General features: G+C 32.9%; 1 protein-coding gene across 2 annotated transcripts in view; it reads left to right on the forward strand.

Annotated features, from left to right (window-relative positions):
• Golgin104 (coiled-coil domain-containing protein 186) overlaps positions 1-13554 on the forward strand; it is a 51019-nt gene that overhangs the window by 8173 nt on the left and 29292 nt on the right. For both annotated transcript variants that reach the window (XM_074185842.1, XM_074185839.1), the window contains exons 4-5: positions 1548-1845; positions 10986-11166. In XM_074185842.1, the coding sequence (XP_074041943.1) occupies positions 1548-1845; positions 10986-11166 (479 nt within the window). The remainder of the gene's footprint in view (positions 1-1547; positions 1846-10985; positions 11167-13554) is intronic.

The raw sequence follows: 13554 nt of genomic DNA on the forward strand, positions 1-13554 counted from the left end.
TTTATTCATCAATCAAAGGTTATACAAGGCATTATACATACACATACATAACACTTATCAGACTAGTCAAGAAAGAAAAGAAGGTAATCTACAAATAAGTTGTTAATCACAAACAAACCAGAAAAATTGTACATACAATAGTCAGTCTTACAATTATGAGATATCACGAATTATAAAAGTCTTCAACATTATAAAATACTTTTTCAAGAAGAAAGTTTTTCAATTTATTTTTGAATAGAATGTCATTCAGATTCACATCTATCAAATCTCTTATTTTATTGAAACACTTGATACCAATATGCTTTGGTGAATTTTTACAGACTGATAACCTTGAATAGGGTTGTCGAAGTTTTTCTTTATTCCTAGTATTATACATATGAGTGTCTTCATTCCTCATTAGTTCTTTTTGGTTACGTTTTATGTACATAATCAGTTCAAGAATATATAAACATGGAAGGGTTAGTATTTGGAGATTCTTGAATAAAGGTTTACATGTTGTGGTTGGATGAGCATGACAAATCGTTCTTATTATCCTGTTTCAAAATTCGCCTGACTAGATGTTGTTGACAAGTAATTTCCGGCATTGTGGATTCTAGTGTAAGAATAGTGGGTGGTGCATTTCCCATAAAATCGACTGTGAAGTGGGACGCAAATTGTTCAGCTAGTAGATTTGCTTTTTCTGTCGCTGTTGTTTCAATTGAACTATCTGCTTGTGTTAGTGGTGGAATTGTGAATTTTGTAAAGTTTTGATTAACAGCTTTAGCTACCGACCAGAAGGATCTAGACCCGTTGGGATTGGCAAGCAGTTTATCCCTAATTCTCTAATTGTGAAGTTCTTTGCTTTCATTTATTTTAGTTTTGCAGCTGTTGCAAGCATTAAAAAACCTAGTTCGGTTTTCGGCAGCAATGAATTTAGTGATCTTCTGTGATATCATTTTAAACCACGTAACAACAAAGTTATGGGGTTCCAGCATTTTTTCTCGTTGACAGGAGAGATCGCTTCGGATAAAAAGAGTTATTCCAAAGTTATGTCTGAATCGGGATTGGAAATCATAGTTGGGATATTGAAAATTGACAGGGTTTGTTGAAGCACTGACTTTGGTTTCTGTGAGTGCAAGAATATGAGGACTATTTTTTTTTCAACTATATTTGTAGAACTCAAATATAACATATATGTAAATAGGGATTTTACTTTGTGAATAATTTTTATTAGCCCATATGTTGTAACTACATATTTGTGTGACTTGTCTAGAGTCCACAATGTACTTGTGAGTAATAAATTATTATTATTTATGGTTTTTCAATATTTCCTTGGCTCAATCAAAAATGCATCTTGCCCTAAATTAGGTTTATTAGCAAAGAGACTTTTCATATTATACAAACTAACTGTAATCAGGATTATTCTGTAAACATTTTTTTTTTATATATAATTTGATACCATTGTTTTTATTGTCAATTATTGAAATTAAGGATATTCTACATTTTTTCAATTATAAGGAATGCCTTCAGTAAGGTATATATGATACTAATGTATTACTTTTCTTCAGACCAACAAATACAGGAGCAGCAAGCCGCAATGATTTTATTTAGGCACGAAAAAAAAGATAAAGAAGAACAAATTAAAATACTACGAAATGAACTTCAGAGGTTGCAATCAAAACAAAAAGATATGTTACAAGAGAACAATGATTTATCTTTGAAGGTTCAACAGTTGGAGAGGGAAAGGTCGGAAACTGAACAGAAATTGAGTGAACTAAGAGGATGTGCCGATCAACAAAGGCAAAATTTTGCAGATTTGCAAACGAAGACTGTGCAATTGGAGCAACTGAAACTACAAATGAAACAGTGAGTTTCATTGTGTTAATAAATGTCTTCTTTCATACATAGTTTCCGAATTATGTACCGGGTGGCAAACATTTAATTACACACTATTGCTATCTCGATAAAGGTAGAAGATACGATGATGGTTGAATTTGACAACAAAATTTACTTTCAAGATTGTAATAGAATTGTGTTGTGAAATCCAAACTATCATTGATTTTGATTTTCTGCAGTGGTATCTTAGTTATATACAAAATATGAAATAATGTATAAATGTTTTTGAATGATTTTGATAAAGGCTAAAATATGCACTAATTTAATTTTTCATGCGACGTTTCGGTTACTTGAGGCCACCTTCATTTTTTTAAATACGGACCTATATTTTTCATAGCAACTTCTGATGACTCTTTCAATCCTGCATTCATCATTGTATAACAAATTACTCTGTATCTCTTTCAACTGGAATGAAACTATAAATTATTTTTTCGTGTTGTGATTCTTCATTCAGAAAAATAATATTACCATATTATGAATTGAATATTGATTTCCAACATTTCGGGTATGATGGATTGAATAAAAATGAAAGGCGTTGATAACTTAATTTACATAATCATAACATGTTGTTTAATTACTGGCTTCAAGTTCGGTTTTTCACTTCTCTTCTAGGTTTCTCAACATAATTCCATAGCATTCTGAAAACAACAATCTTTGTTTAATTTAACCAACATAGTGTCTTCTATCGTTATACCAATAGATAGCAATAGCATGCAATTGAATTTTCATCACCCGGTATAAAATAAATAAATGAGTACTATCCCGACCATTCATAATTTAATTTCAATTTAAGAGCCACCAGTAGACATGTGTTTCAGCCTGTTGGTAATCATCAGTACCAGGCAGGCGGTCCTCGATTGACGACATATTGTAAATGATCAGAATAGTACTCATCTAAGTTTTGTCCGTTTCAGTGACATGTGTTTTTGTAGCTCCATACTCAAAAAATATTTATTCTTCTGTGTCATGGTGTATACTGATCGATTCCAAATTTAAATTTTTTGCCTCTTGTCAGCTCAATACTTACTATATGATGTCGTTTAGAGATTTTTGGACAGTTTTTCTCTACGAATTCAAATGGAACAAAGCACTACCGAAACAGCCTGAAAAATTAATCAGGCATTTGGTAATGACAGTGTTAATAAACACATTGTTCGACGTTGCTTTGCAAAATTTCGTTCTGGACCCATCACAATTGTGCATGGGATAGCAGATAAACTGTGCGTCAGCTCTTATGCGGTTCTTAATGTTTCAAAACTTATTGGAAAGGTCAAAAATCTCAAAAAGTGGGTGCCCTACGATTTGAACGATTGGCAGAAATTGTCACGTTTCGAAGTAAGTTTTTCTTTGCTTTTGCGCAACTGAATTTTTTTTTTTAATTTGATTGTCACGTGTGATGAAAAGTGGATCCTTTACTCTACGACAACAGGAAAGGTTCGAGACAGTGGTTGGACACCGACGAGCCACCCAAGCACTTCCCAAAGGCGAAAACCCACCAAAAAAAGATAATGTAACCATGGTGTGATTCACTATAACTTTCTGCTACTGGGCCAAACTGTCACAACAGAGTCATATTGTGAGGAAATCGACGAAATGTACCAAAGAGGTCCGACGTTTCGACATCGATGTTTCAATGCTTGGGAGAAGGCAGATTGAGACCCCAACATCAAGTCACAAAACCCTTGAAGCGTGTCATTACCAGAGGAGTAGGCAGATTGAGATCTCAGTGTTGTACATTCTTGGAAATGGCTTCAAAGTCGAAGCTGAAACGTCAAACAACTGTAAACACCAGACGCGGTTCGACACGGACTTCAGATCATCATGCATATACATTCTGTTCAAAATTTGAAGGGCCAGCATGAAAAAGTCGTTCAGTTAAATTAGGAAAAAGTTGTCCTTGTTTGTTTGAAGTTTTTTTGAATGATGTTTAAAAATTTGGGAAATTGCAAATAATCAAAGAGTGTAAACTTTCACGGTCGGTTGTAACTGTGTCAAAGCTATTTTTCGGATTTTTTGGTTATGTTCTGCAGGTTTTCATGCCTGACGTTTCGTCTACGACCGTGGTAGACATTATCAAAGACGATGAGGCAACGAACGAAGTGTTTTGATTATCCGCCTAGCAGATACTACCGAATTGGTTTGGTTGTCCGAATGTATTCCATTGGTGATTGTCGTTGTTTAAATGACATGATACTAGAGCAATTCAGTGCAGGCAGCAATATTTTATCAATGTTGATTCCTTCTTTCGGTTGAAATTATTTCTGAGTTTCAATAGTCTCTCTATTTAATCTTGGATAGTTCTGTCGAGAACTTCGGAAAAGTTTTCCTCTCTAAACTGTTTGAGAAAGTTGTTAGTAACAGAATTCTGAATTACATGGATCAAAATAATCTTTTTAGTAATAACCAATATGGCTTCAGGAAGAACAAATCAATTGAATCAGCTTCATACCATGTATTAAATTTCATTTATACACAGGTTGACTCGAATAAACTAGTTGTAACACTTTTTTTCGATTTGTCAAAAGCATTTGATACCATTTCTTCTGAATTTCTTATAATTAAACTTGCAGGCCTAGGTTTCCCAAATAATCTATTGAACTGGGTGAAATCATATATGGAAAACCGTAGTCTAATAGTTAGCTGCAATGGAATTTTATCAAGTCCCAAAGATGTAAAACTAGGAGTGCCTCAAGGTTCTGTCCTGGGACCATTGTTGTTCCTCAATTTCATAAATGACCTGTCTGAATTCTTTTCTGAGTGTCACATAACCATGTTTGCGGATGACACTGCAATTACTGTGGCCGACAAAAACGAAGTTGAGTTGTCAGACAAAATAAATAAAATAATAGATAAATTCAGTGCTTGGTGTCAACGTAACAAACTTATTCTGAATAAATCTAAATCTGTTTCAATGAAATCATTTATTAGAAAAAATTTCAGCAGTGACTCTTCCACAATAAATGGTATTCGATCTTCCAGCGAAGTCTTGTTTTTAGGAACGTCTTTAGACGAAAATTTGACCTGGAGCGGTCATATTCAGAAGGTCTGCAACAAACTCAATTCCGCATATTACTTAATCAAACAATTGAAAAACACTCTAGATAATTTTGGATTGATGAATGTCTATTTTTCTATGGCTTATTATCACATCAGCTTTAATATCATTTCTTGGGGATGTGCAAGGGAATTTCCACGAGTTTTTGTTGCTCAGAAAAGATTGCTGAGACTAATTTTTAATATAGATTTTCAAGATAGTTGTAGACCAATTTTCTTAAGAGAGGGCCTATTGACGGCACCTTCTTTATTTATCTTGAAGTGTGTCACTTTTGCCCGTAACAATATAACTGAATTTGTCACAAATGCGAATATACATGGTAGAGACACCCGTCATGGGAAACTGTTAAGAACTCCCTCACACAAAACGGCTCACTTTAGATGCTCCCCACTATTTAATACAACAAACTGTTATAATAACTTGCCGGCATCTATTAGGAAAATCGAGTCAGATAAACTTTTTAAAATTGAGGTGAAGAAACTTCTCTTACAGAAGTGTTACTACAGTCTTGAGGAATTCTTGCACGACACTTTTTCATGACATTTTGAGAGTATTTGCTAGAGCTTCTCCGATTTTTTATATAATACTTCTATGTTGTGAAAGTTTGTGGACGTGAACCATATTTATTGTTTTTGTATTGTTCAACTTCTGTAGTTTTATTTTTGTTTTTTAATTATGACTTAGCACATGTACTCAATGTACCAAAGTGTCAAATAAATAAATAAATAAATATATGTCACCAACAGTATCGGGAGAGTTCTAGAAAAACACAACATGAAATCGATATTTTCTCTCTGATAAATCAGCAGTAGCGGAACATGCACTAAGAGAAGGTGCCCACGTTATCGCGATTGACGAGACCCAAGTGCTCAATAGAACTCAGAGTTACATCCAAGACTACATAAGGAGGCGATAAAAATCATAAGCACAGAAATGATTTGAATCATAAAGAACAGGAAATTAAAGTTCAAAAAAATTTGCTACCCCCACTCACTTGATCTCGTATCATATCATTTGATTCAACCAATAGATTGTAGTAATTAAGTTATCTGCATAAGAAAAACATCTCTCATTTCATGATATTCCAGTTTTGAAAAATCAGTTTTTGGCAACTAATAAAATCAATTGCATGGCTCAAATCACATAGCCGGACATTTGCAATGTTTTTGATTACTTAGTTTATTATTATTGCGGTTTTTGTAGATTTTTTCGAACAAACTCCGTGTGTCACCTTAAAGTTATAATAGAATGTTGTTTCAAAAATGATTGAAGTTTATCTAAAAACACATATTCAAACAATTTTGAAAACCCGCATGATACTATTATGGAATGATAATTCTACATTGAAATCATATCTCGTTTTTTGAAAACAGAAATGACTTTCCCAGTTTTAAGAAGGTGTGGAAAACACCTGCAGAAAATGACATATTGTTTTCAATATAAAGACTTTTTATTTTTGTAATTGTCAATTGATAAAGCTTATAATTCTAATCCTCAAAATTGATTCAAAAACAGAGTATCATATTTTGAATCATTTTTCATTCGAAGCTAATTGTTTTACTAGGCCAAATGGAAATGGGCTCATTCAACAATTTTTTTTTATTTCATTATATGAAAGTTTATATTTCAAATAGTAGGTACATCTGCAAAAAATCTGAAATTTCACTCTTTATCTTCCCCCTCAAATTAATAGTTGGATGTGGTCAAGCTTGACGTCACATCAGTTGACTCGGCAACAAGGGAGTGCTGGCGGCGATGGCAGCGATTCATAATCTCCAACAATAGGCCCGGTTGCCACCGCTCGAAGCTCGTTGCCTGGTGTGACGTCAAAATGTATGACGTGCGATCTCACATTTTCAATTGCTCTCGCTCAGTTGTTAATTGACATAAAAACCGGAAAATTTTGTGGGATACTTGGGAGATGATTTACTTTTATAATATACTAGTTGTTGCCCGCGGCTTCGCCCGCGTAGAATTTGGTAGTTGTAATACTAATTAGTACTATGTTGCTGTATTGCTGATGTTCCAATGTTTTGACAGAATCAGAATCAACGAACTTAGGCGTGCGCAGCATTATAGAACAGTGCTTTCAAAAAATTGTTCTACAGCGCCATCTAGTGGCTAGTTACAGAAAAATTGAACCTTCTCTATGAAAAATTACTTATACATGTCAAGTTTCATCACGATCAGTTGAGCGATGTAGAAGTTTATCACTTACCAACCAACCAACAAACATCCATTTTTATGTATTAGATAATTTTCAATAAAAATCTAAATTAGACGGAATGAGCCCATTATATTGATTTTATTTATGTTGATATTTTCATTTCTTTTATTTCTGTTTGTGAACTCGAGATACAATTAAATTATCGATAAAGAATATTATTGAATGAATCGATTATCTTATTTTGAGGGCGTTCTCTATTTCTTTCATCTGTGAGAGGCGTTTTTCTTGGCATCTTGTACCTACTTGTCCACTTTATCGAGGTCAATTCCGAATGGAAAAACTATCTTTCAGTATGAAAAAATCTTTCAATTTCATACTTGAACACTCGATTGAGTCATCTACTTATCTCTCATTGTTTATATAAAAAATGTCCTTTTTAGAAAATTCCTATTGAAATGCTAAAGCATTATGGAAAAAAATAAATCGTCTCATGTCAAATAGATATTCTCAGTTATCTAATAATAGAGAGTTTTCAGTTTCTATTTGCTGAAATTTCTTTTTTCCTAGGTATTTTGTTGAAAAACTTTCTCATTATTGCAACAAAATGGTTCTATGATCAGGAATATTATACAAAATACAACATGATCCTAATGAATATTTGATCAATTATAATGGAAGTGGTGTCAGTTACTCGACTGAGCCAACCTACCACTAGATTTATATTGTAAGAGCTTAAAAGAGAATATGAAGAGTCAACATTGATGTTTTTACATCTGAAAAAATTAAAATCACCACATAAGATAAAACTTACGTTAGGTTTTTATTAGAAGTCCATGAATTTACATATCTTATTAAAAAAATATCAACAATAGTAAATAATTATACAGATAGGACATAATAATGCTTTCAACGCAGACACAATTCAAAAGTTAGTCAGAAAAAAACCCTCAAATTTACCTTCAGATTAATATACCCCCAAATCAAACAATCAGAAATCAAAAAATGTATTACTCTAACATATTTTGGTAAAAGAACAGACAATTGCGGGTTTTTTCAATAAAATAAAAAATAAAATACAAGCAACAATTGAAAATTGATTAATTAAAAGGAAATGAAAATTAAAAGATTTCAAGACAAGTTACTTCACGACGTTTCAATTGTTAGTATCCACAATCATCATCACCCGAAGACGATTGTGGGGAGTAGCAATTGAAACGTCGTGAAGTAACTTGGCTTGAAATCATTCAATTTATATTTTTCTTCAATTTTCAATTGTTGCTTGTATTTCATTTTTTATTTCATTGTAATTTCCATTTTAGGGTTTTTTTGCCTAATAGAAAAAAGGAAGAAATGTATTCATTCACAGACTAACTACATGGTATCGAACGTGTCAATGTATACTTATAAAATGATTATCCAAAGTAGCTAATAAGAAATCTTTCAGTGATTTTGTGAATTTGAGAGTATTACAGACCTTCGTTAGATTAGGGAGTTCATTATAAATTTTTACCCCAGCATAAGTTGGCGATTTTTCAAATGCGGATGTTCTGTGAGTCATTCTTATTAAATTTGTAGCGTTTCTAGTGCAATATTGGTGGTGGTAATTGTTTTTCTTCAGCTCATTTTCATGTATTTTAATGGTCAAGCAACATTTATATATGTAGATGCATCAACGTATCAAAATCTTTTTACTATTGAAAATTTCCCTACAAGAATAACGTGGCTTCATGGTGAACATCAATCTAATGATTCGTTTTTGTGTAACAAATATCCTATTTATTTCAGTAGCATTTCCCCATAACATGATGTGAAATAATAATGCAGAATATACTAATGCATAATAAAGTTGGATGAGAATAGTCTCATGAAGTTCATACCTCAATTGCGAAGTAGGATTTGGAGAGTTTTTTTGATGAACTTTCAATATGCTCCGACCAATTCAGTGATTTATCAATCATTACACCCAGAAACTTAGTGGAGGTATGTGTCTAAAGGACTTCACTATCGATCAGATTGTTCTTTTTGAAATATATAATTTATGTTTTCTGTGGATTCAGCATCAGTTTATTGGAATGACAATATTTTGTCATTTCACTAATACCGAGTTCAACAGATAGAATCATATTCTCCATAGATGATTCAGCTATACCAAATGTGTCATCAGCAAAATTGATGAGATAAAAGCGCCTATTGACATTTATCGGGAGGTCATTGAGAAATAGTAAGAAAAGCAATAGCCCCAGAATTGAACCTTGCGCTACTCCAACATCAACTGAATGTATATCTGACTCAACACCATCTAATTTTACAAAGAATTGTCTATTTGTCAGGAATGAAATGATCCAGTCAAATATATTTCCTCTAATACCAATATTATTCAGTTTGGTATCCATTAACACTTCAATACAGTTAAATACTTTTGACATGTCAAAGAAAATTGCGAAATCCATGTTGAGAATCAGATAAAATTTTATGACTTATTAAAAGTTTCATAAGTCTATTGTACATTAGTCTTTCTAAAATTTTTGAAAAAAACGCTTGTTGCACGCGCATATTTACCGTTTATCCCTAGGGTCACGGACAGAATTGGAAAACTATTGGGCAAACACGACATCGAAACAGTCTTCAAATCCACGAGGAAGATACAACAAAGCCTGAGGTCGGCTAAAGACAAAAGAGACCCATTATCAGCAGCAGGGGTCTATCGCATACCGTGCACTTGTGGGAACGTATATATCGGAACCACTAAACGATCCATGGGAACAAGACCAAAAGAGCATAAAAGGAACTGAAGACTATGCCATACGTACAAGTCAGCTGCGGCAGAACACGCACTTAGTGAAGAAGACCACATAATTTTGTTTGAAAACACAGAACGAATTGCCCCCAACCGGGGATACCATAGCCGACTGGTACGGAAGGCAATAGAGATCCACAAACACACGGAGAATTTCATTAGAAAAGAAGAAGCGGTGAACCTCAATCGAATATGGAACCCCATTTTAAGGAATTCTAGAACGACGAACAGGACAACAGGCAGCAAGAGTTTTAGTATTCCAGGTTCAAGTGTGGGTACGAGTACAGGTACAAGTGCAGGTACAAATACAACTGATTACCTGACAAGTCATAAATACGCTTTACGAAGCCTAAAAGGTAGTCATCGGACAGCAAGCCATGATGGTTAAACCTCTGAAGAAGCTAGTCACTCGCGCCAGCGAAACGTCAGGAAGAAATTCCAAAAATCCACGGCTTTCAAACTCGAGAAGCAATGACACTGAAAACCTCAGCCGTGAAAGTCTAAACCATTAAGTAAAGTATGTTTCATGTACATAATAAATATATCTTCCTTCCAAAATCGTTCCTCTCCAGTGGATACCCTACTCAATCAAGGTCTTGCTGCAATATTTTGCAAAATATTGAACTTTTCAAAAGGCTTTCAGATTGAAACTAATGAAACTAATCTCATTATGTCTCAAAAACTGAAGCCTTTTAGAAAATTTTATATATCTAATGAAAAAAAAAAAAAAAAAACGATTTCACCATAAAAATTAAGTAATCAAGATTCACTTCGGTTATAATTTAGATATGTGACTTGTGCTGATATATTGACCTAGAGTCAGATCTTGTGTGGACTCTCATGTTTAAAATCCTCGTCTCCTTAGGCTCGCTCCTGGGTATTAGTAACAAAGGTTTGGGAATTATTTTTATACGAATAAATCATTACAAATTTAAACTGATTATCAAGTTATGATGGTAGTGAATTTACTGCCAGATCGAGAATATCTTTCGAAATGTCCAATAATATATAAATAGTTTTGATTGCCCAGCAAAGTTAATCAGTGGTAATTTTATGAACTTATTCATCATTTGAGTCGCCTCTCTTTTCAGCGAACAAGATCAACTTCTAGCTTCCAATGAACAAATGAGTTTATTGAAAAAGAGAAATTTGGAATTGGAATCTGATATGGAATATTGCAGGAACCGAGAATCTGAACTTCTGCTGTTTACACAACAACTGACTGATAAAAATGTAAGACTCCAATCAGAGTTCACATCTATGGAAACCAAGGTAAATTTCTTCATTTATTTATTCATTTATTGTTCATCAACACTCACAGATACACATTATTACTTCAGAATTTTACGTGGGCCAGTTAATTTTGTTGCTGTAATCTTAAGGATTAGTCTGTCCAAATTTTCAATAGAATGGGAAATATGCGTACAACGTGAATATATCTAGAAACTTTTTAGTTTCATTCTTCACTATGATAAATCATAATGTTAGTGCGTTTTTCTGTTTACAGAATTTCGTTAAAAATTTCGAATTTCAAATGTATAGATAACCACAACTACTTAGTATTGTTAATACATTGCCAAGAGCTTTGCAATATGAATTAGTTGTGTCCCTATTGAATTAATGACAGCAGACTCAAATTTGAAGTTTAGTATCTTATTGGTATATATTTCAAGGTGTGGGAGGTGTGGGAATAACGTTTTATATCCGATCTAATGAAAATATTTTCAGAGAGCTTTAGCAATATTTCTTCTGTATAATGTCATTCTGTTTGTCAAGCTGGAATAGGAAAAACATTACTGGTTCTCGGAAATCTTTCTCGGTCTATCTCTCAAAATCAAGAAAAAGCAGTAATCACATCTCCGCTCAATGTCTTTCTTACTTTATAGAAACACTGTAAGGGGTAGGGCACTTCATACAACACGGTCCCTGTAAATCGAACCATTAATTTTTTTCGGGAATTTATCCATTTCATTATATGTATATTGATTGAGGCTATAAAAGAACATTATCTTGGAGTCTATGGAGTGGCTTAAAAAAGTGTGACATATCGAAGTTGTGTGTTTTTAAATTGGACACCCTATATTTCGTTACAGTTTTAAATGGTTCAGGAAAAAAATAGTCATTTCATATTAGGTACTATGTACCTAAAACGTCATCAAAATGTATAAAAATCATCCCTTCGAATTCTGACCGAGCACAAAACCTCTTTCTTGGCTTGGCTTTTTCAAATAGTGGTTCTTATTTCAATGCATCGAGATTTATATCAAGGTACTTCCACTTATTTAAATTATTTTCCTGGTTCCTCATATCACAATGTATTTGTTATCAATTTTAACATATAATGTATCACTTTTAAAAGTCGTAGTGGATATCAAAATCCCCTCACTCATCAAAACCAGTTATGAAATGTTTTAATTTTTGTAACTTTTCATTTCATAACTATATTTTGTTTTAAAAATATTGAGGGAAATTCATATAATCAATTAGTCACTACTCGAATAACCAGAACACCAAATTCAAATGAATGATAGTTTATAGTTATCCCTGTAGACCCAAATCAATATAAAATACTAGTCAATCAAATTAACTCCACTATTATCCCGGGATATACGATCAATAGGTACACACAGACAATTCAATGAAGACAAAGACAATGATACTTAATTATCGATACTAATGACAGGTAGTGAAAATGTTTGGAAGCTTGTGATGTCGCCAGGTATTTAAAGAAAAATTTGTTCTTACTTTTTTACATGTTAGGAATCACACGTTAAAAGGTAAGATCTCGTTAATCCTTAGCTCGAACTTTCGACTTCTGAGGGTTGTCGTTCGTAGGGGTGCGACAGCTGGTTAACGGAAAAACAGATTTTAAAAAGATTTTTTTTTATTGGGATAGGATTTTAAAATTTTGGGCACGGTTTTACACAGATGTAATTATACTATTCACAGGAATACTGGAATGTCTTTTTTTAATTTTCAAGTATATTTAACTTCAAAAAAGTTATAATGGAAAATTAACGACTCCCTGGAATTATATACTTATCACTTTTATTTCTTAAACAAATGTTTTTGTCAAAATATATTTTTTGAACGCGGTTCCATCCATTCTAACAGAAAGAATCCAATGTAGCGCCCATAAGAAAAAATAAAGTTAATGATGGTGGATGGAAGACGAAACGTCAGATAGCAAATCTGAAAACACCATTATCTAGCAGGAAAAAAGTGGCAATGTGGAAATGCAATTTATTTTCGAATCCTTCGAGAAATAATGCCAGAAAAAAATAAAATTCCGAATTTTCTGTTTTTTCCGGATATCTCCCTATATACTCGGAATTTCAGAACTTTCTCAACGTCATATTGTTAGTCGGATAAATGCGCAACTTTGTCCCAATAATAATAATAATAATATTTTATTGGTTCTTCTGGATCATAACTAAATGATATAGAACAAGTCAGTGTAATTTGATATAAATAAACTTATTAAAAAATAATTATGTATATATAGGATATGAACAGTTATGTAAAATTATATATTGAAACTTGTAACTAGGTAAAATTATAATATATTAACATCCCTAGATGACAATCTCAATTCTTCAGTTATATTGATGTCATTTATAAACTCTTCAATGGAGTAGTAGACTTTATCAATCAGAAAGT

This window comes from Leptinotarsa decemlineata, unplaced genomic scaffold (assembly GCF_025532065.1).
Source record: "Leptinotarsa decemlineata unplaced genomic scaffold, Ldec_3_MD MMD2_P_RNA_scaffold_2, whole genome shotgun sequence".
In the NCBI taxonomy this organism is placed as follows: Eukaryota; Metazoa; Arthropoda; class Insecta; order Coleoptera; family Chrysomelidae; genus Leptinotarsa; species Leptinotarsa decemlineata.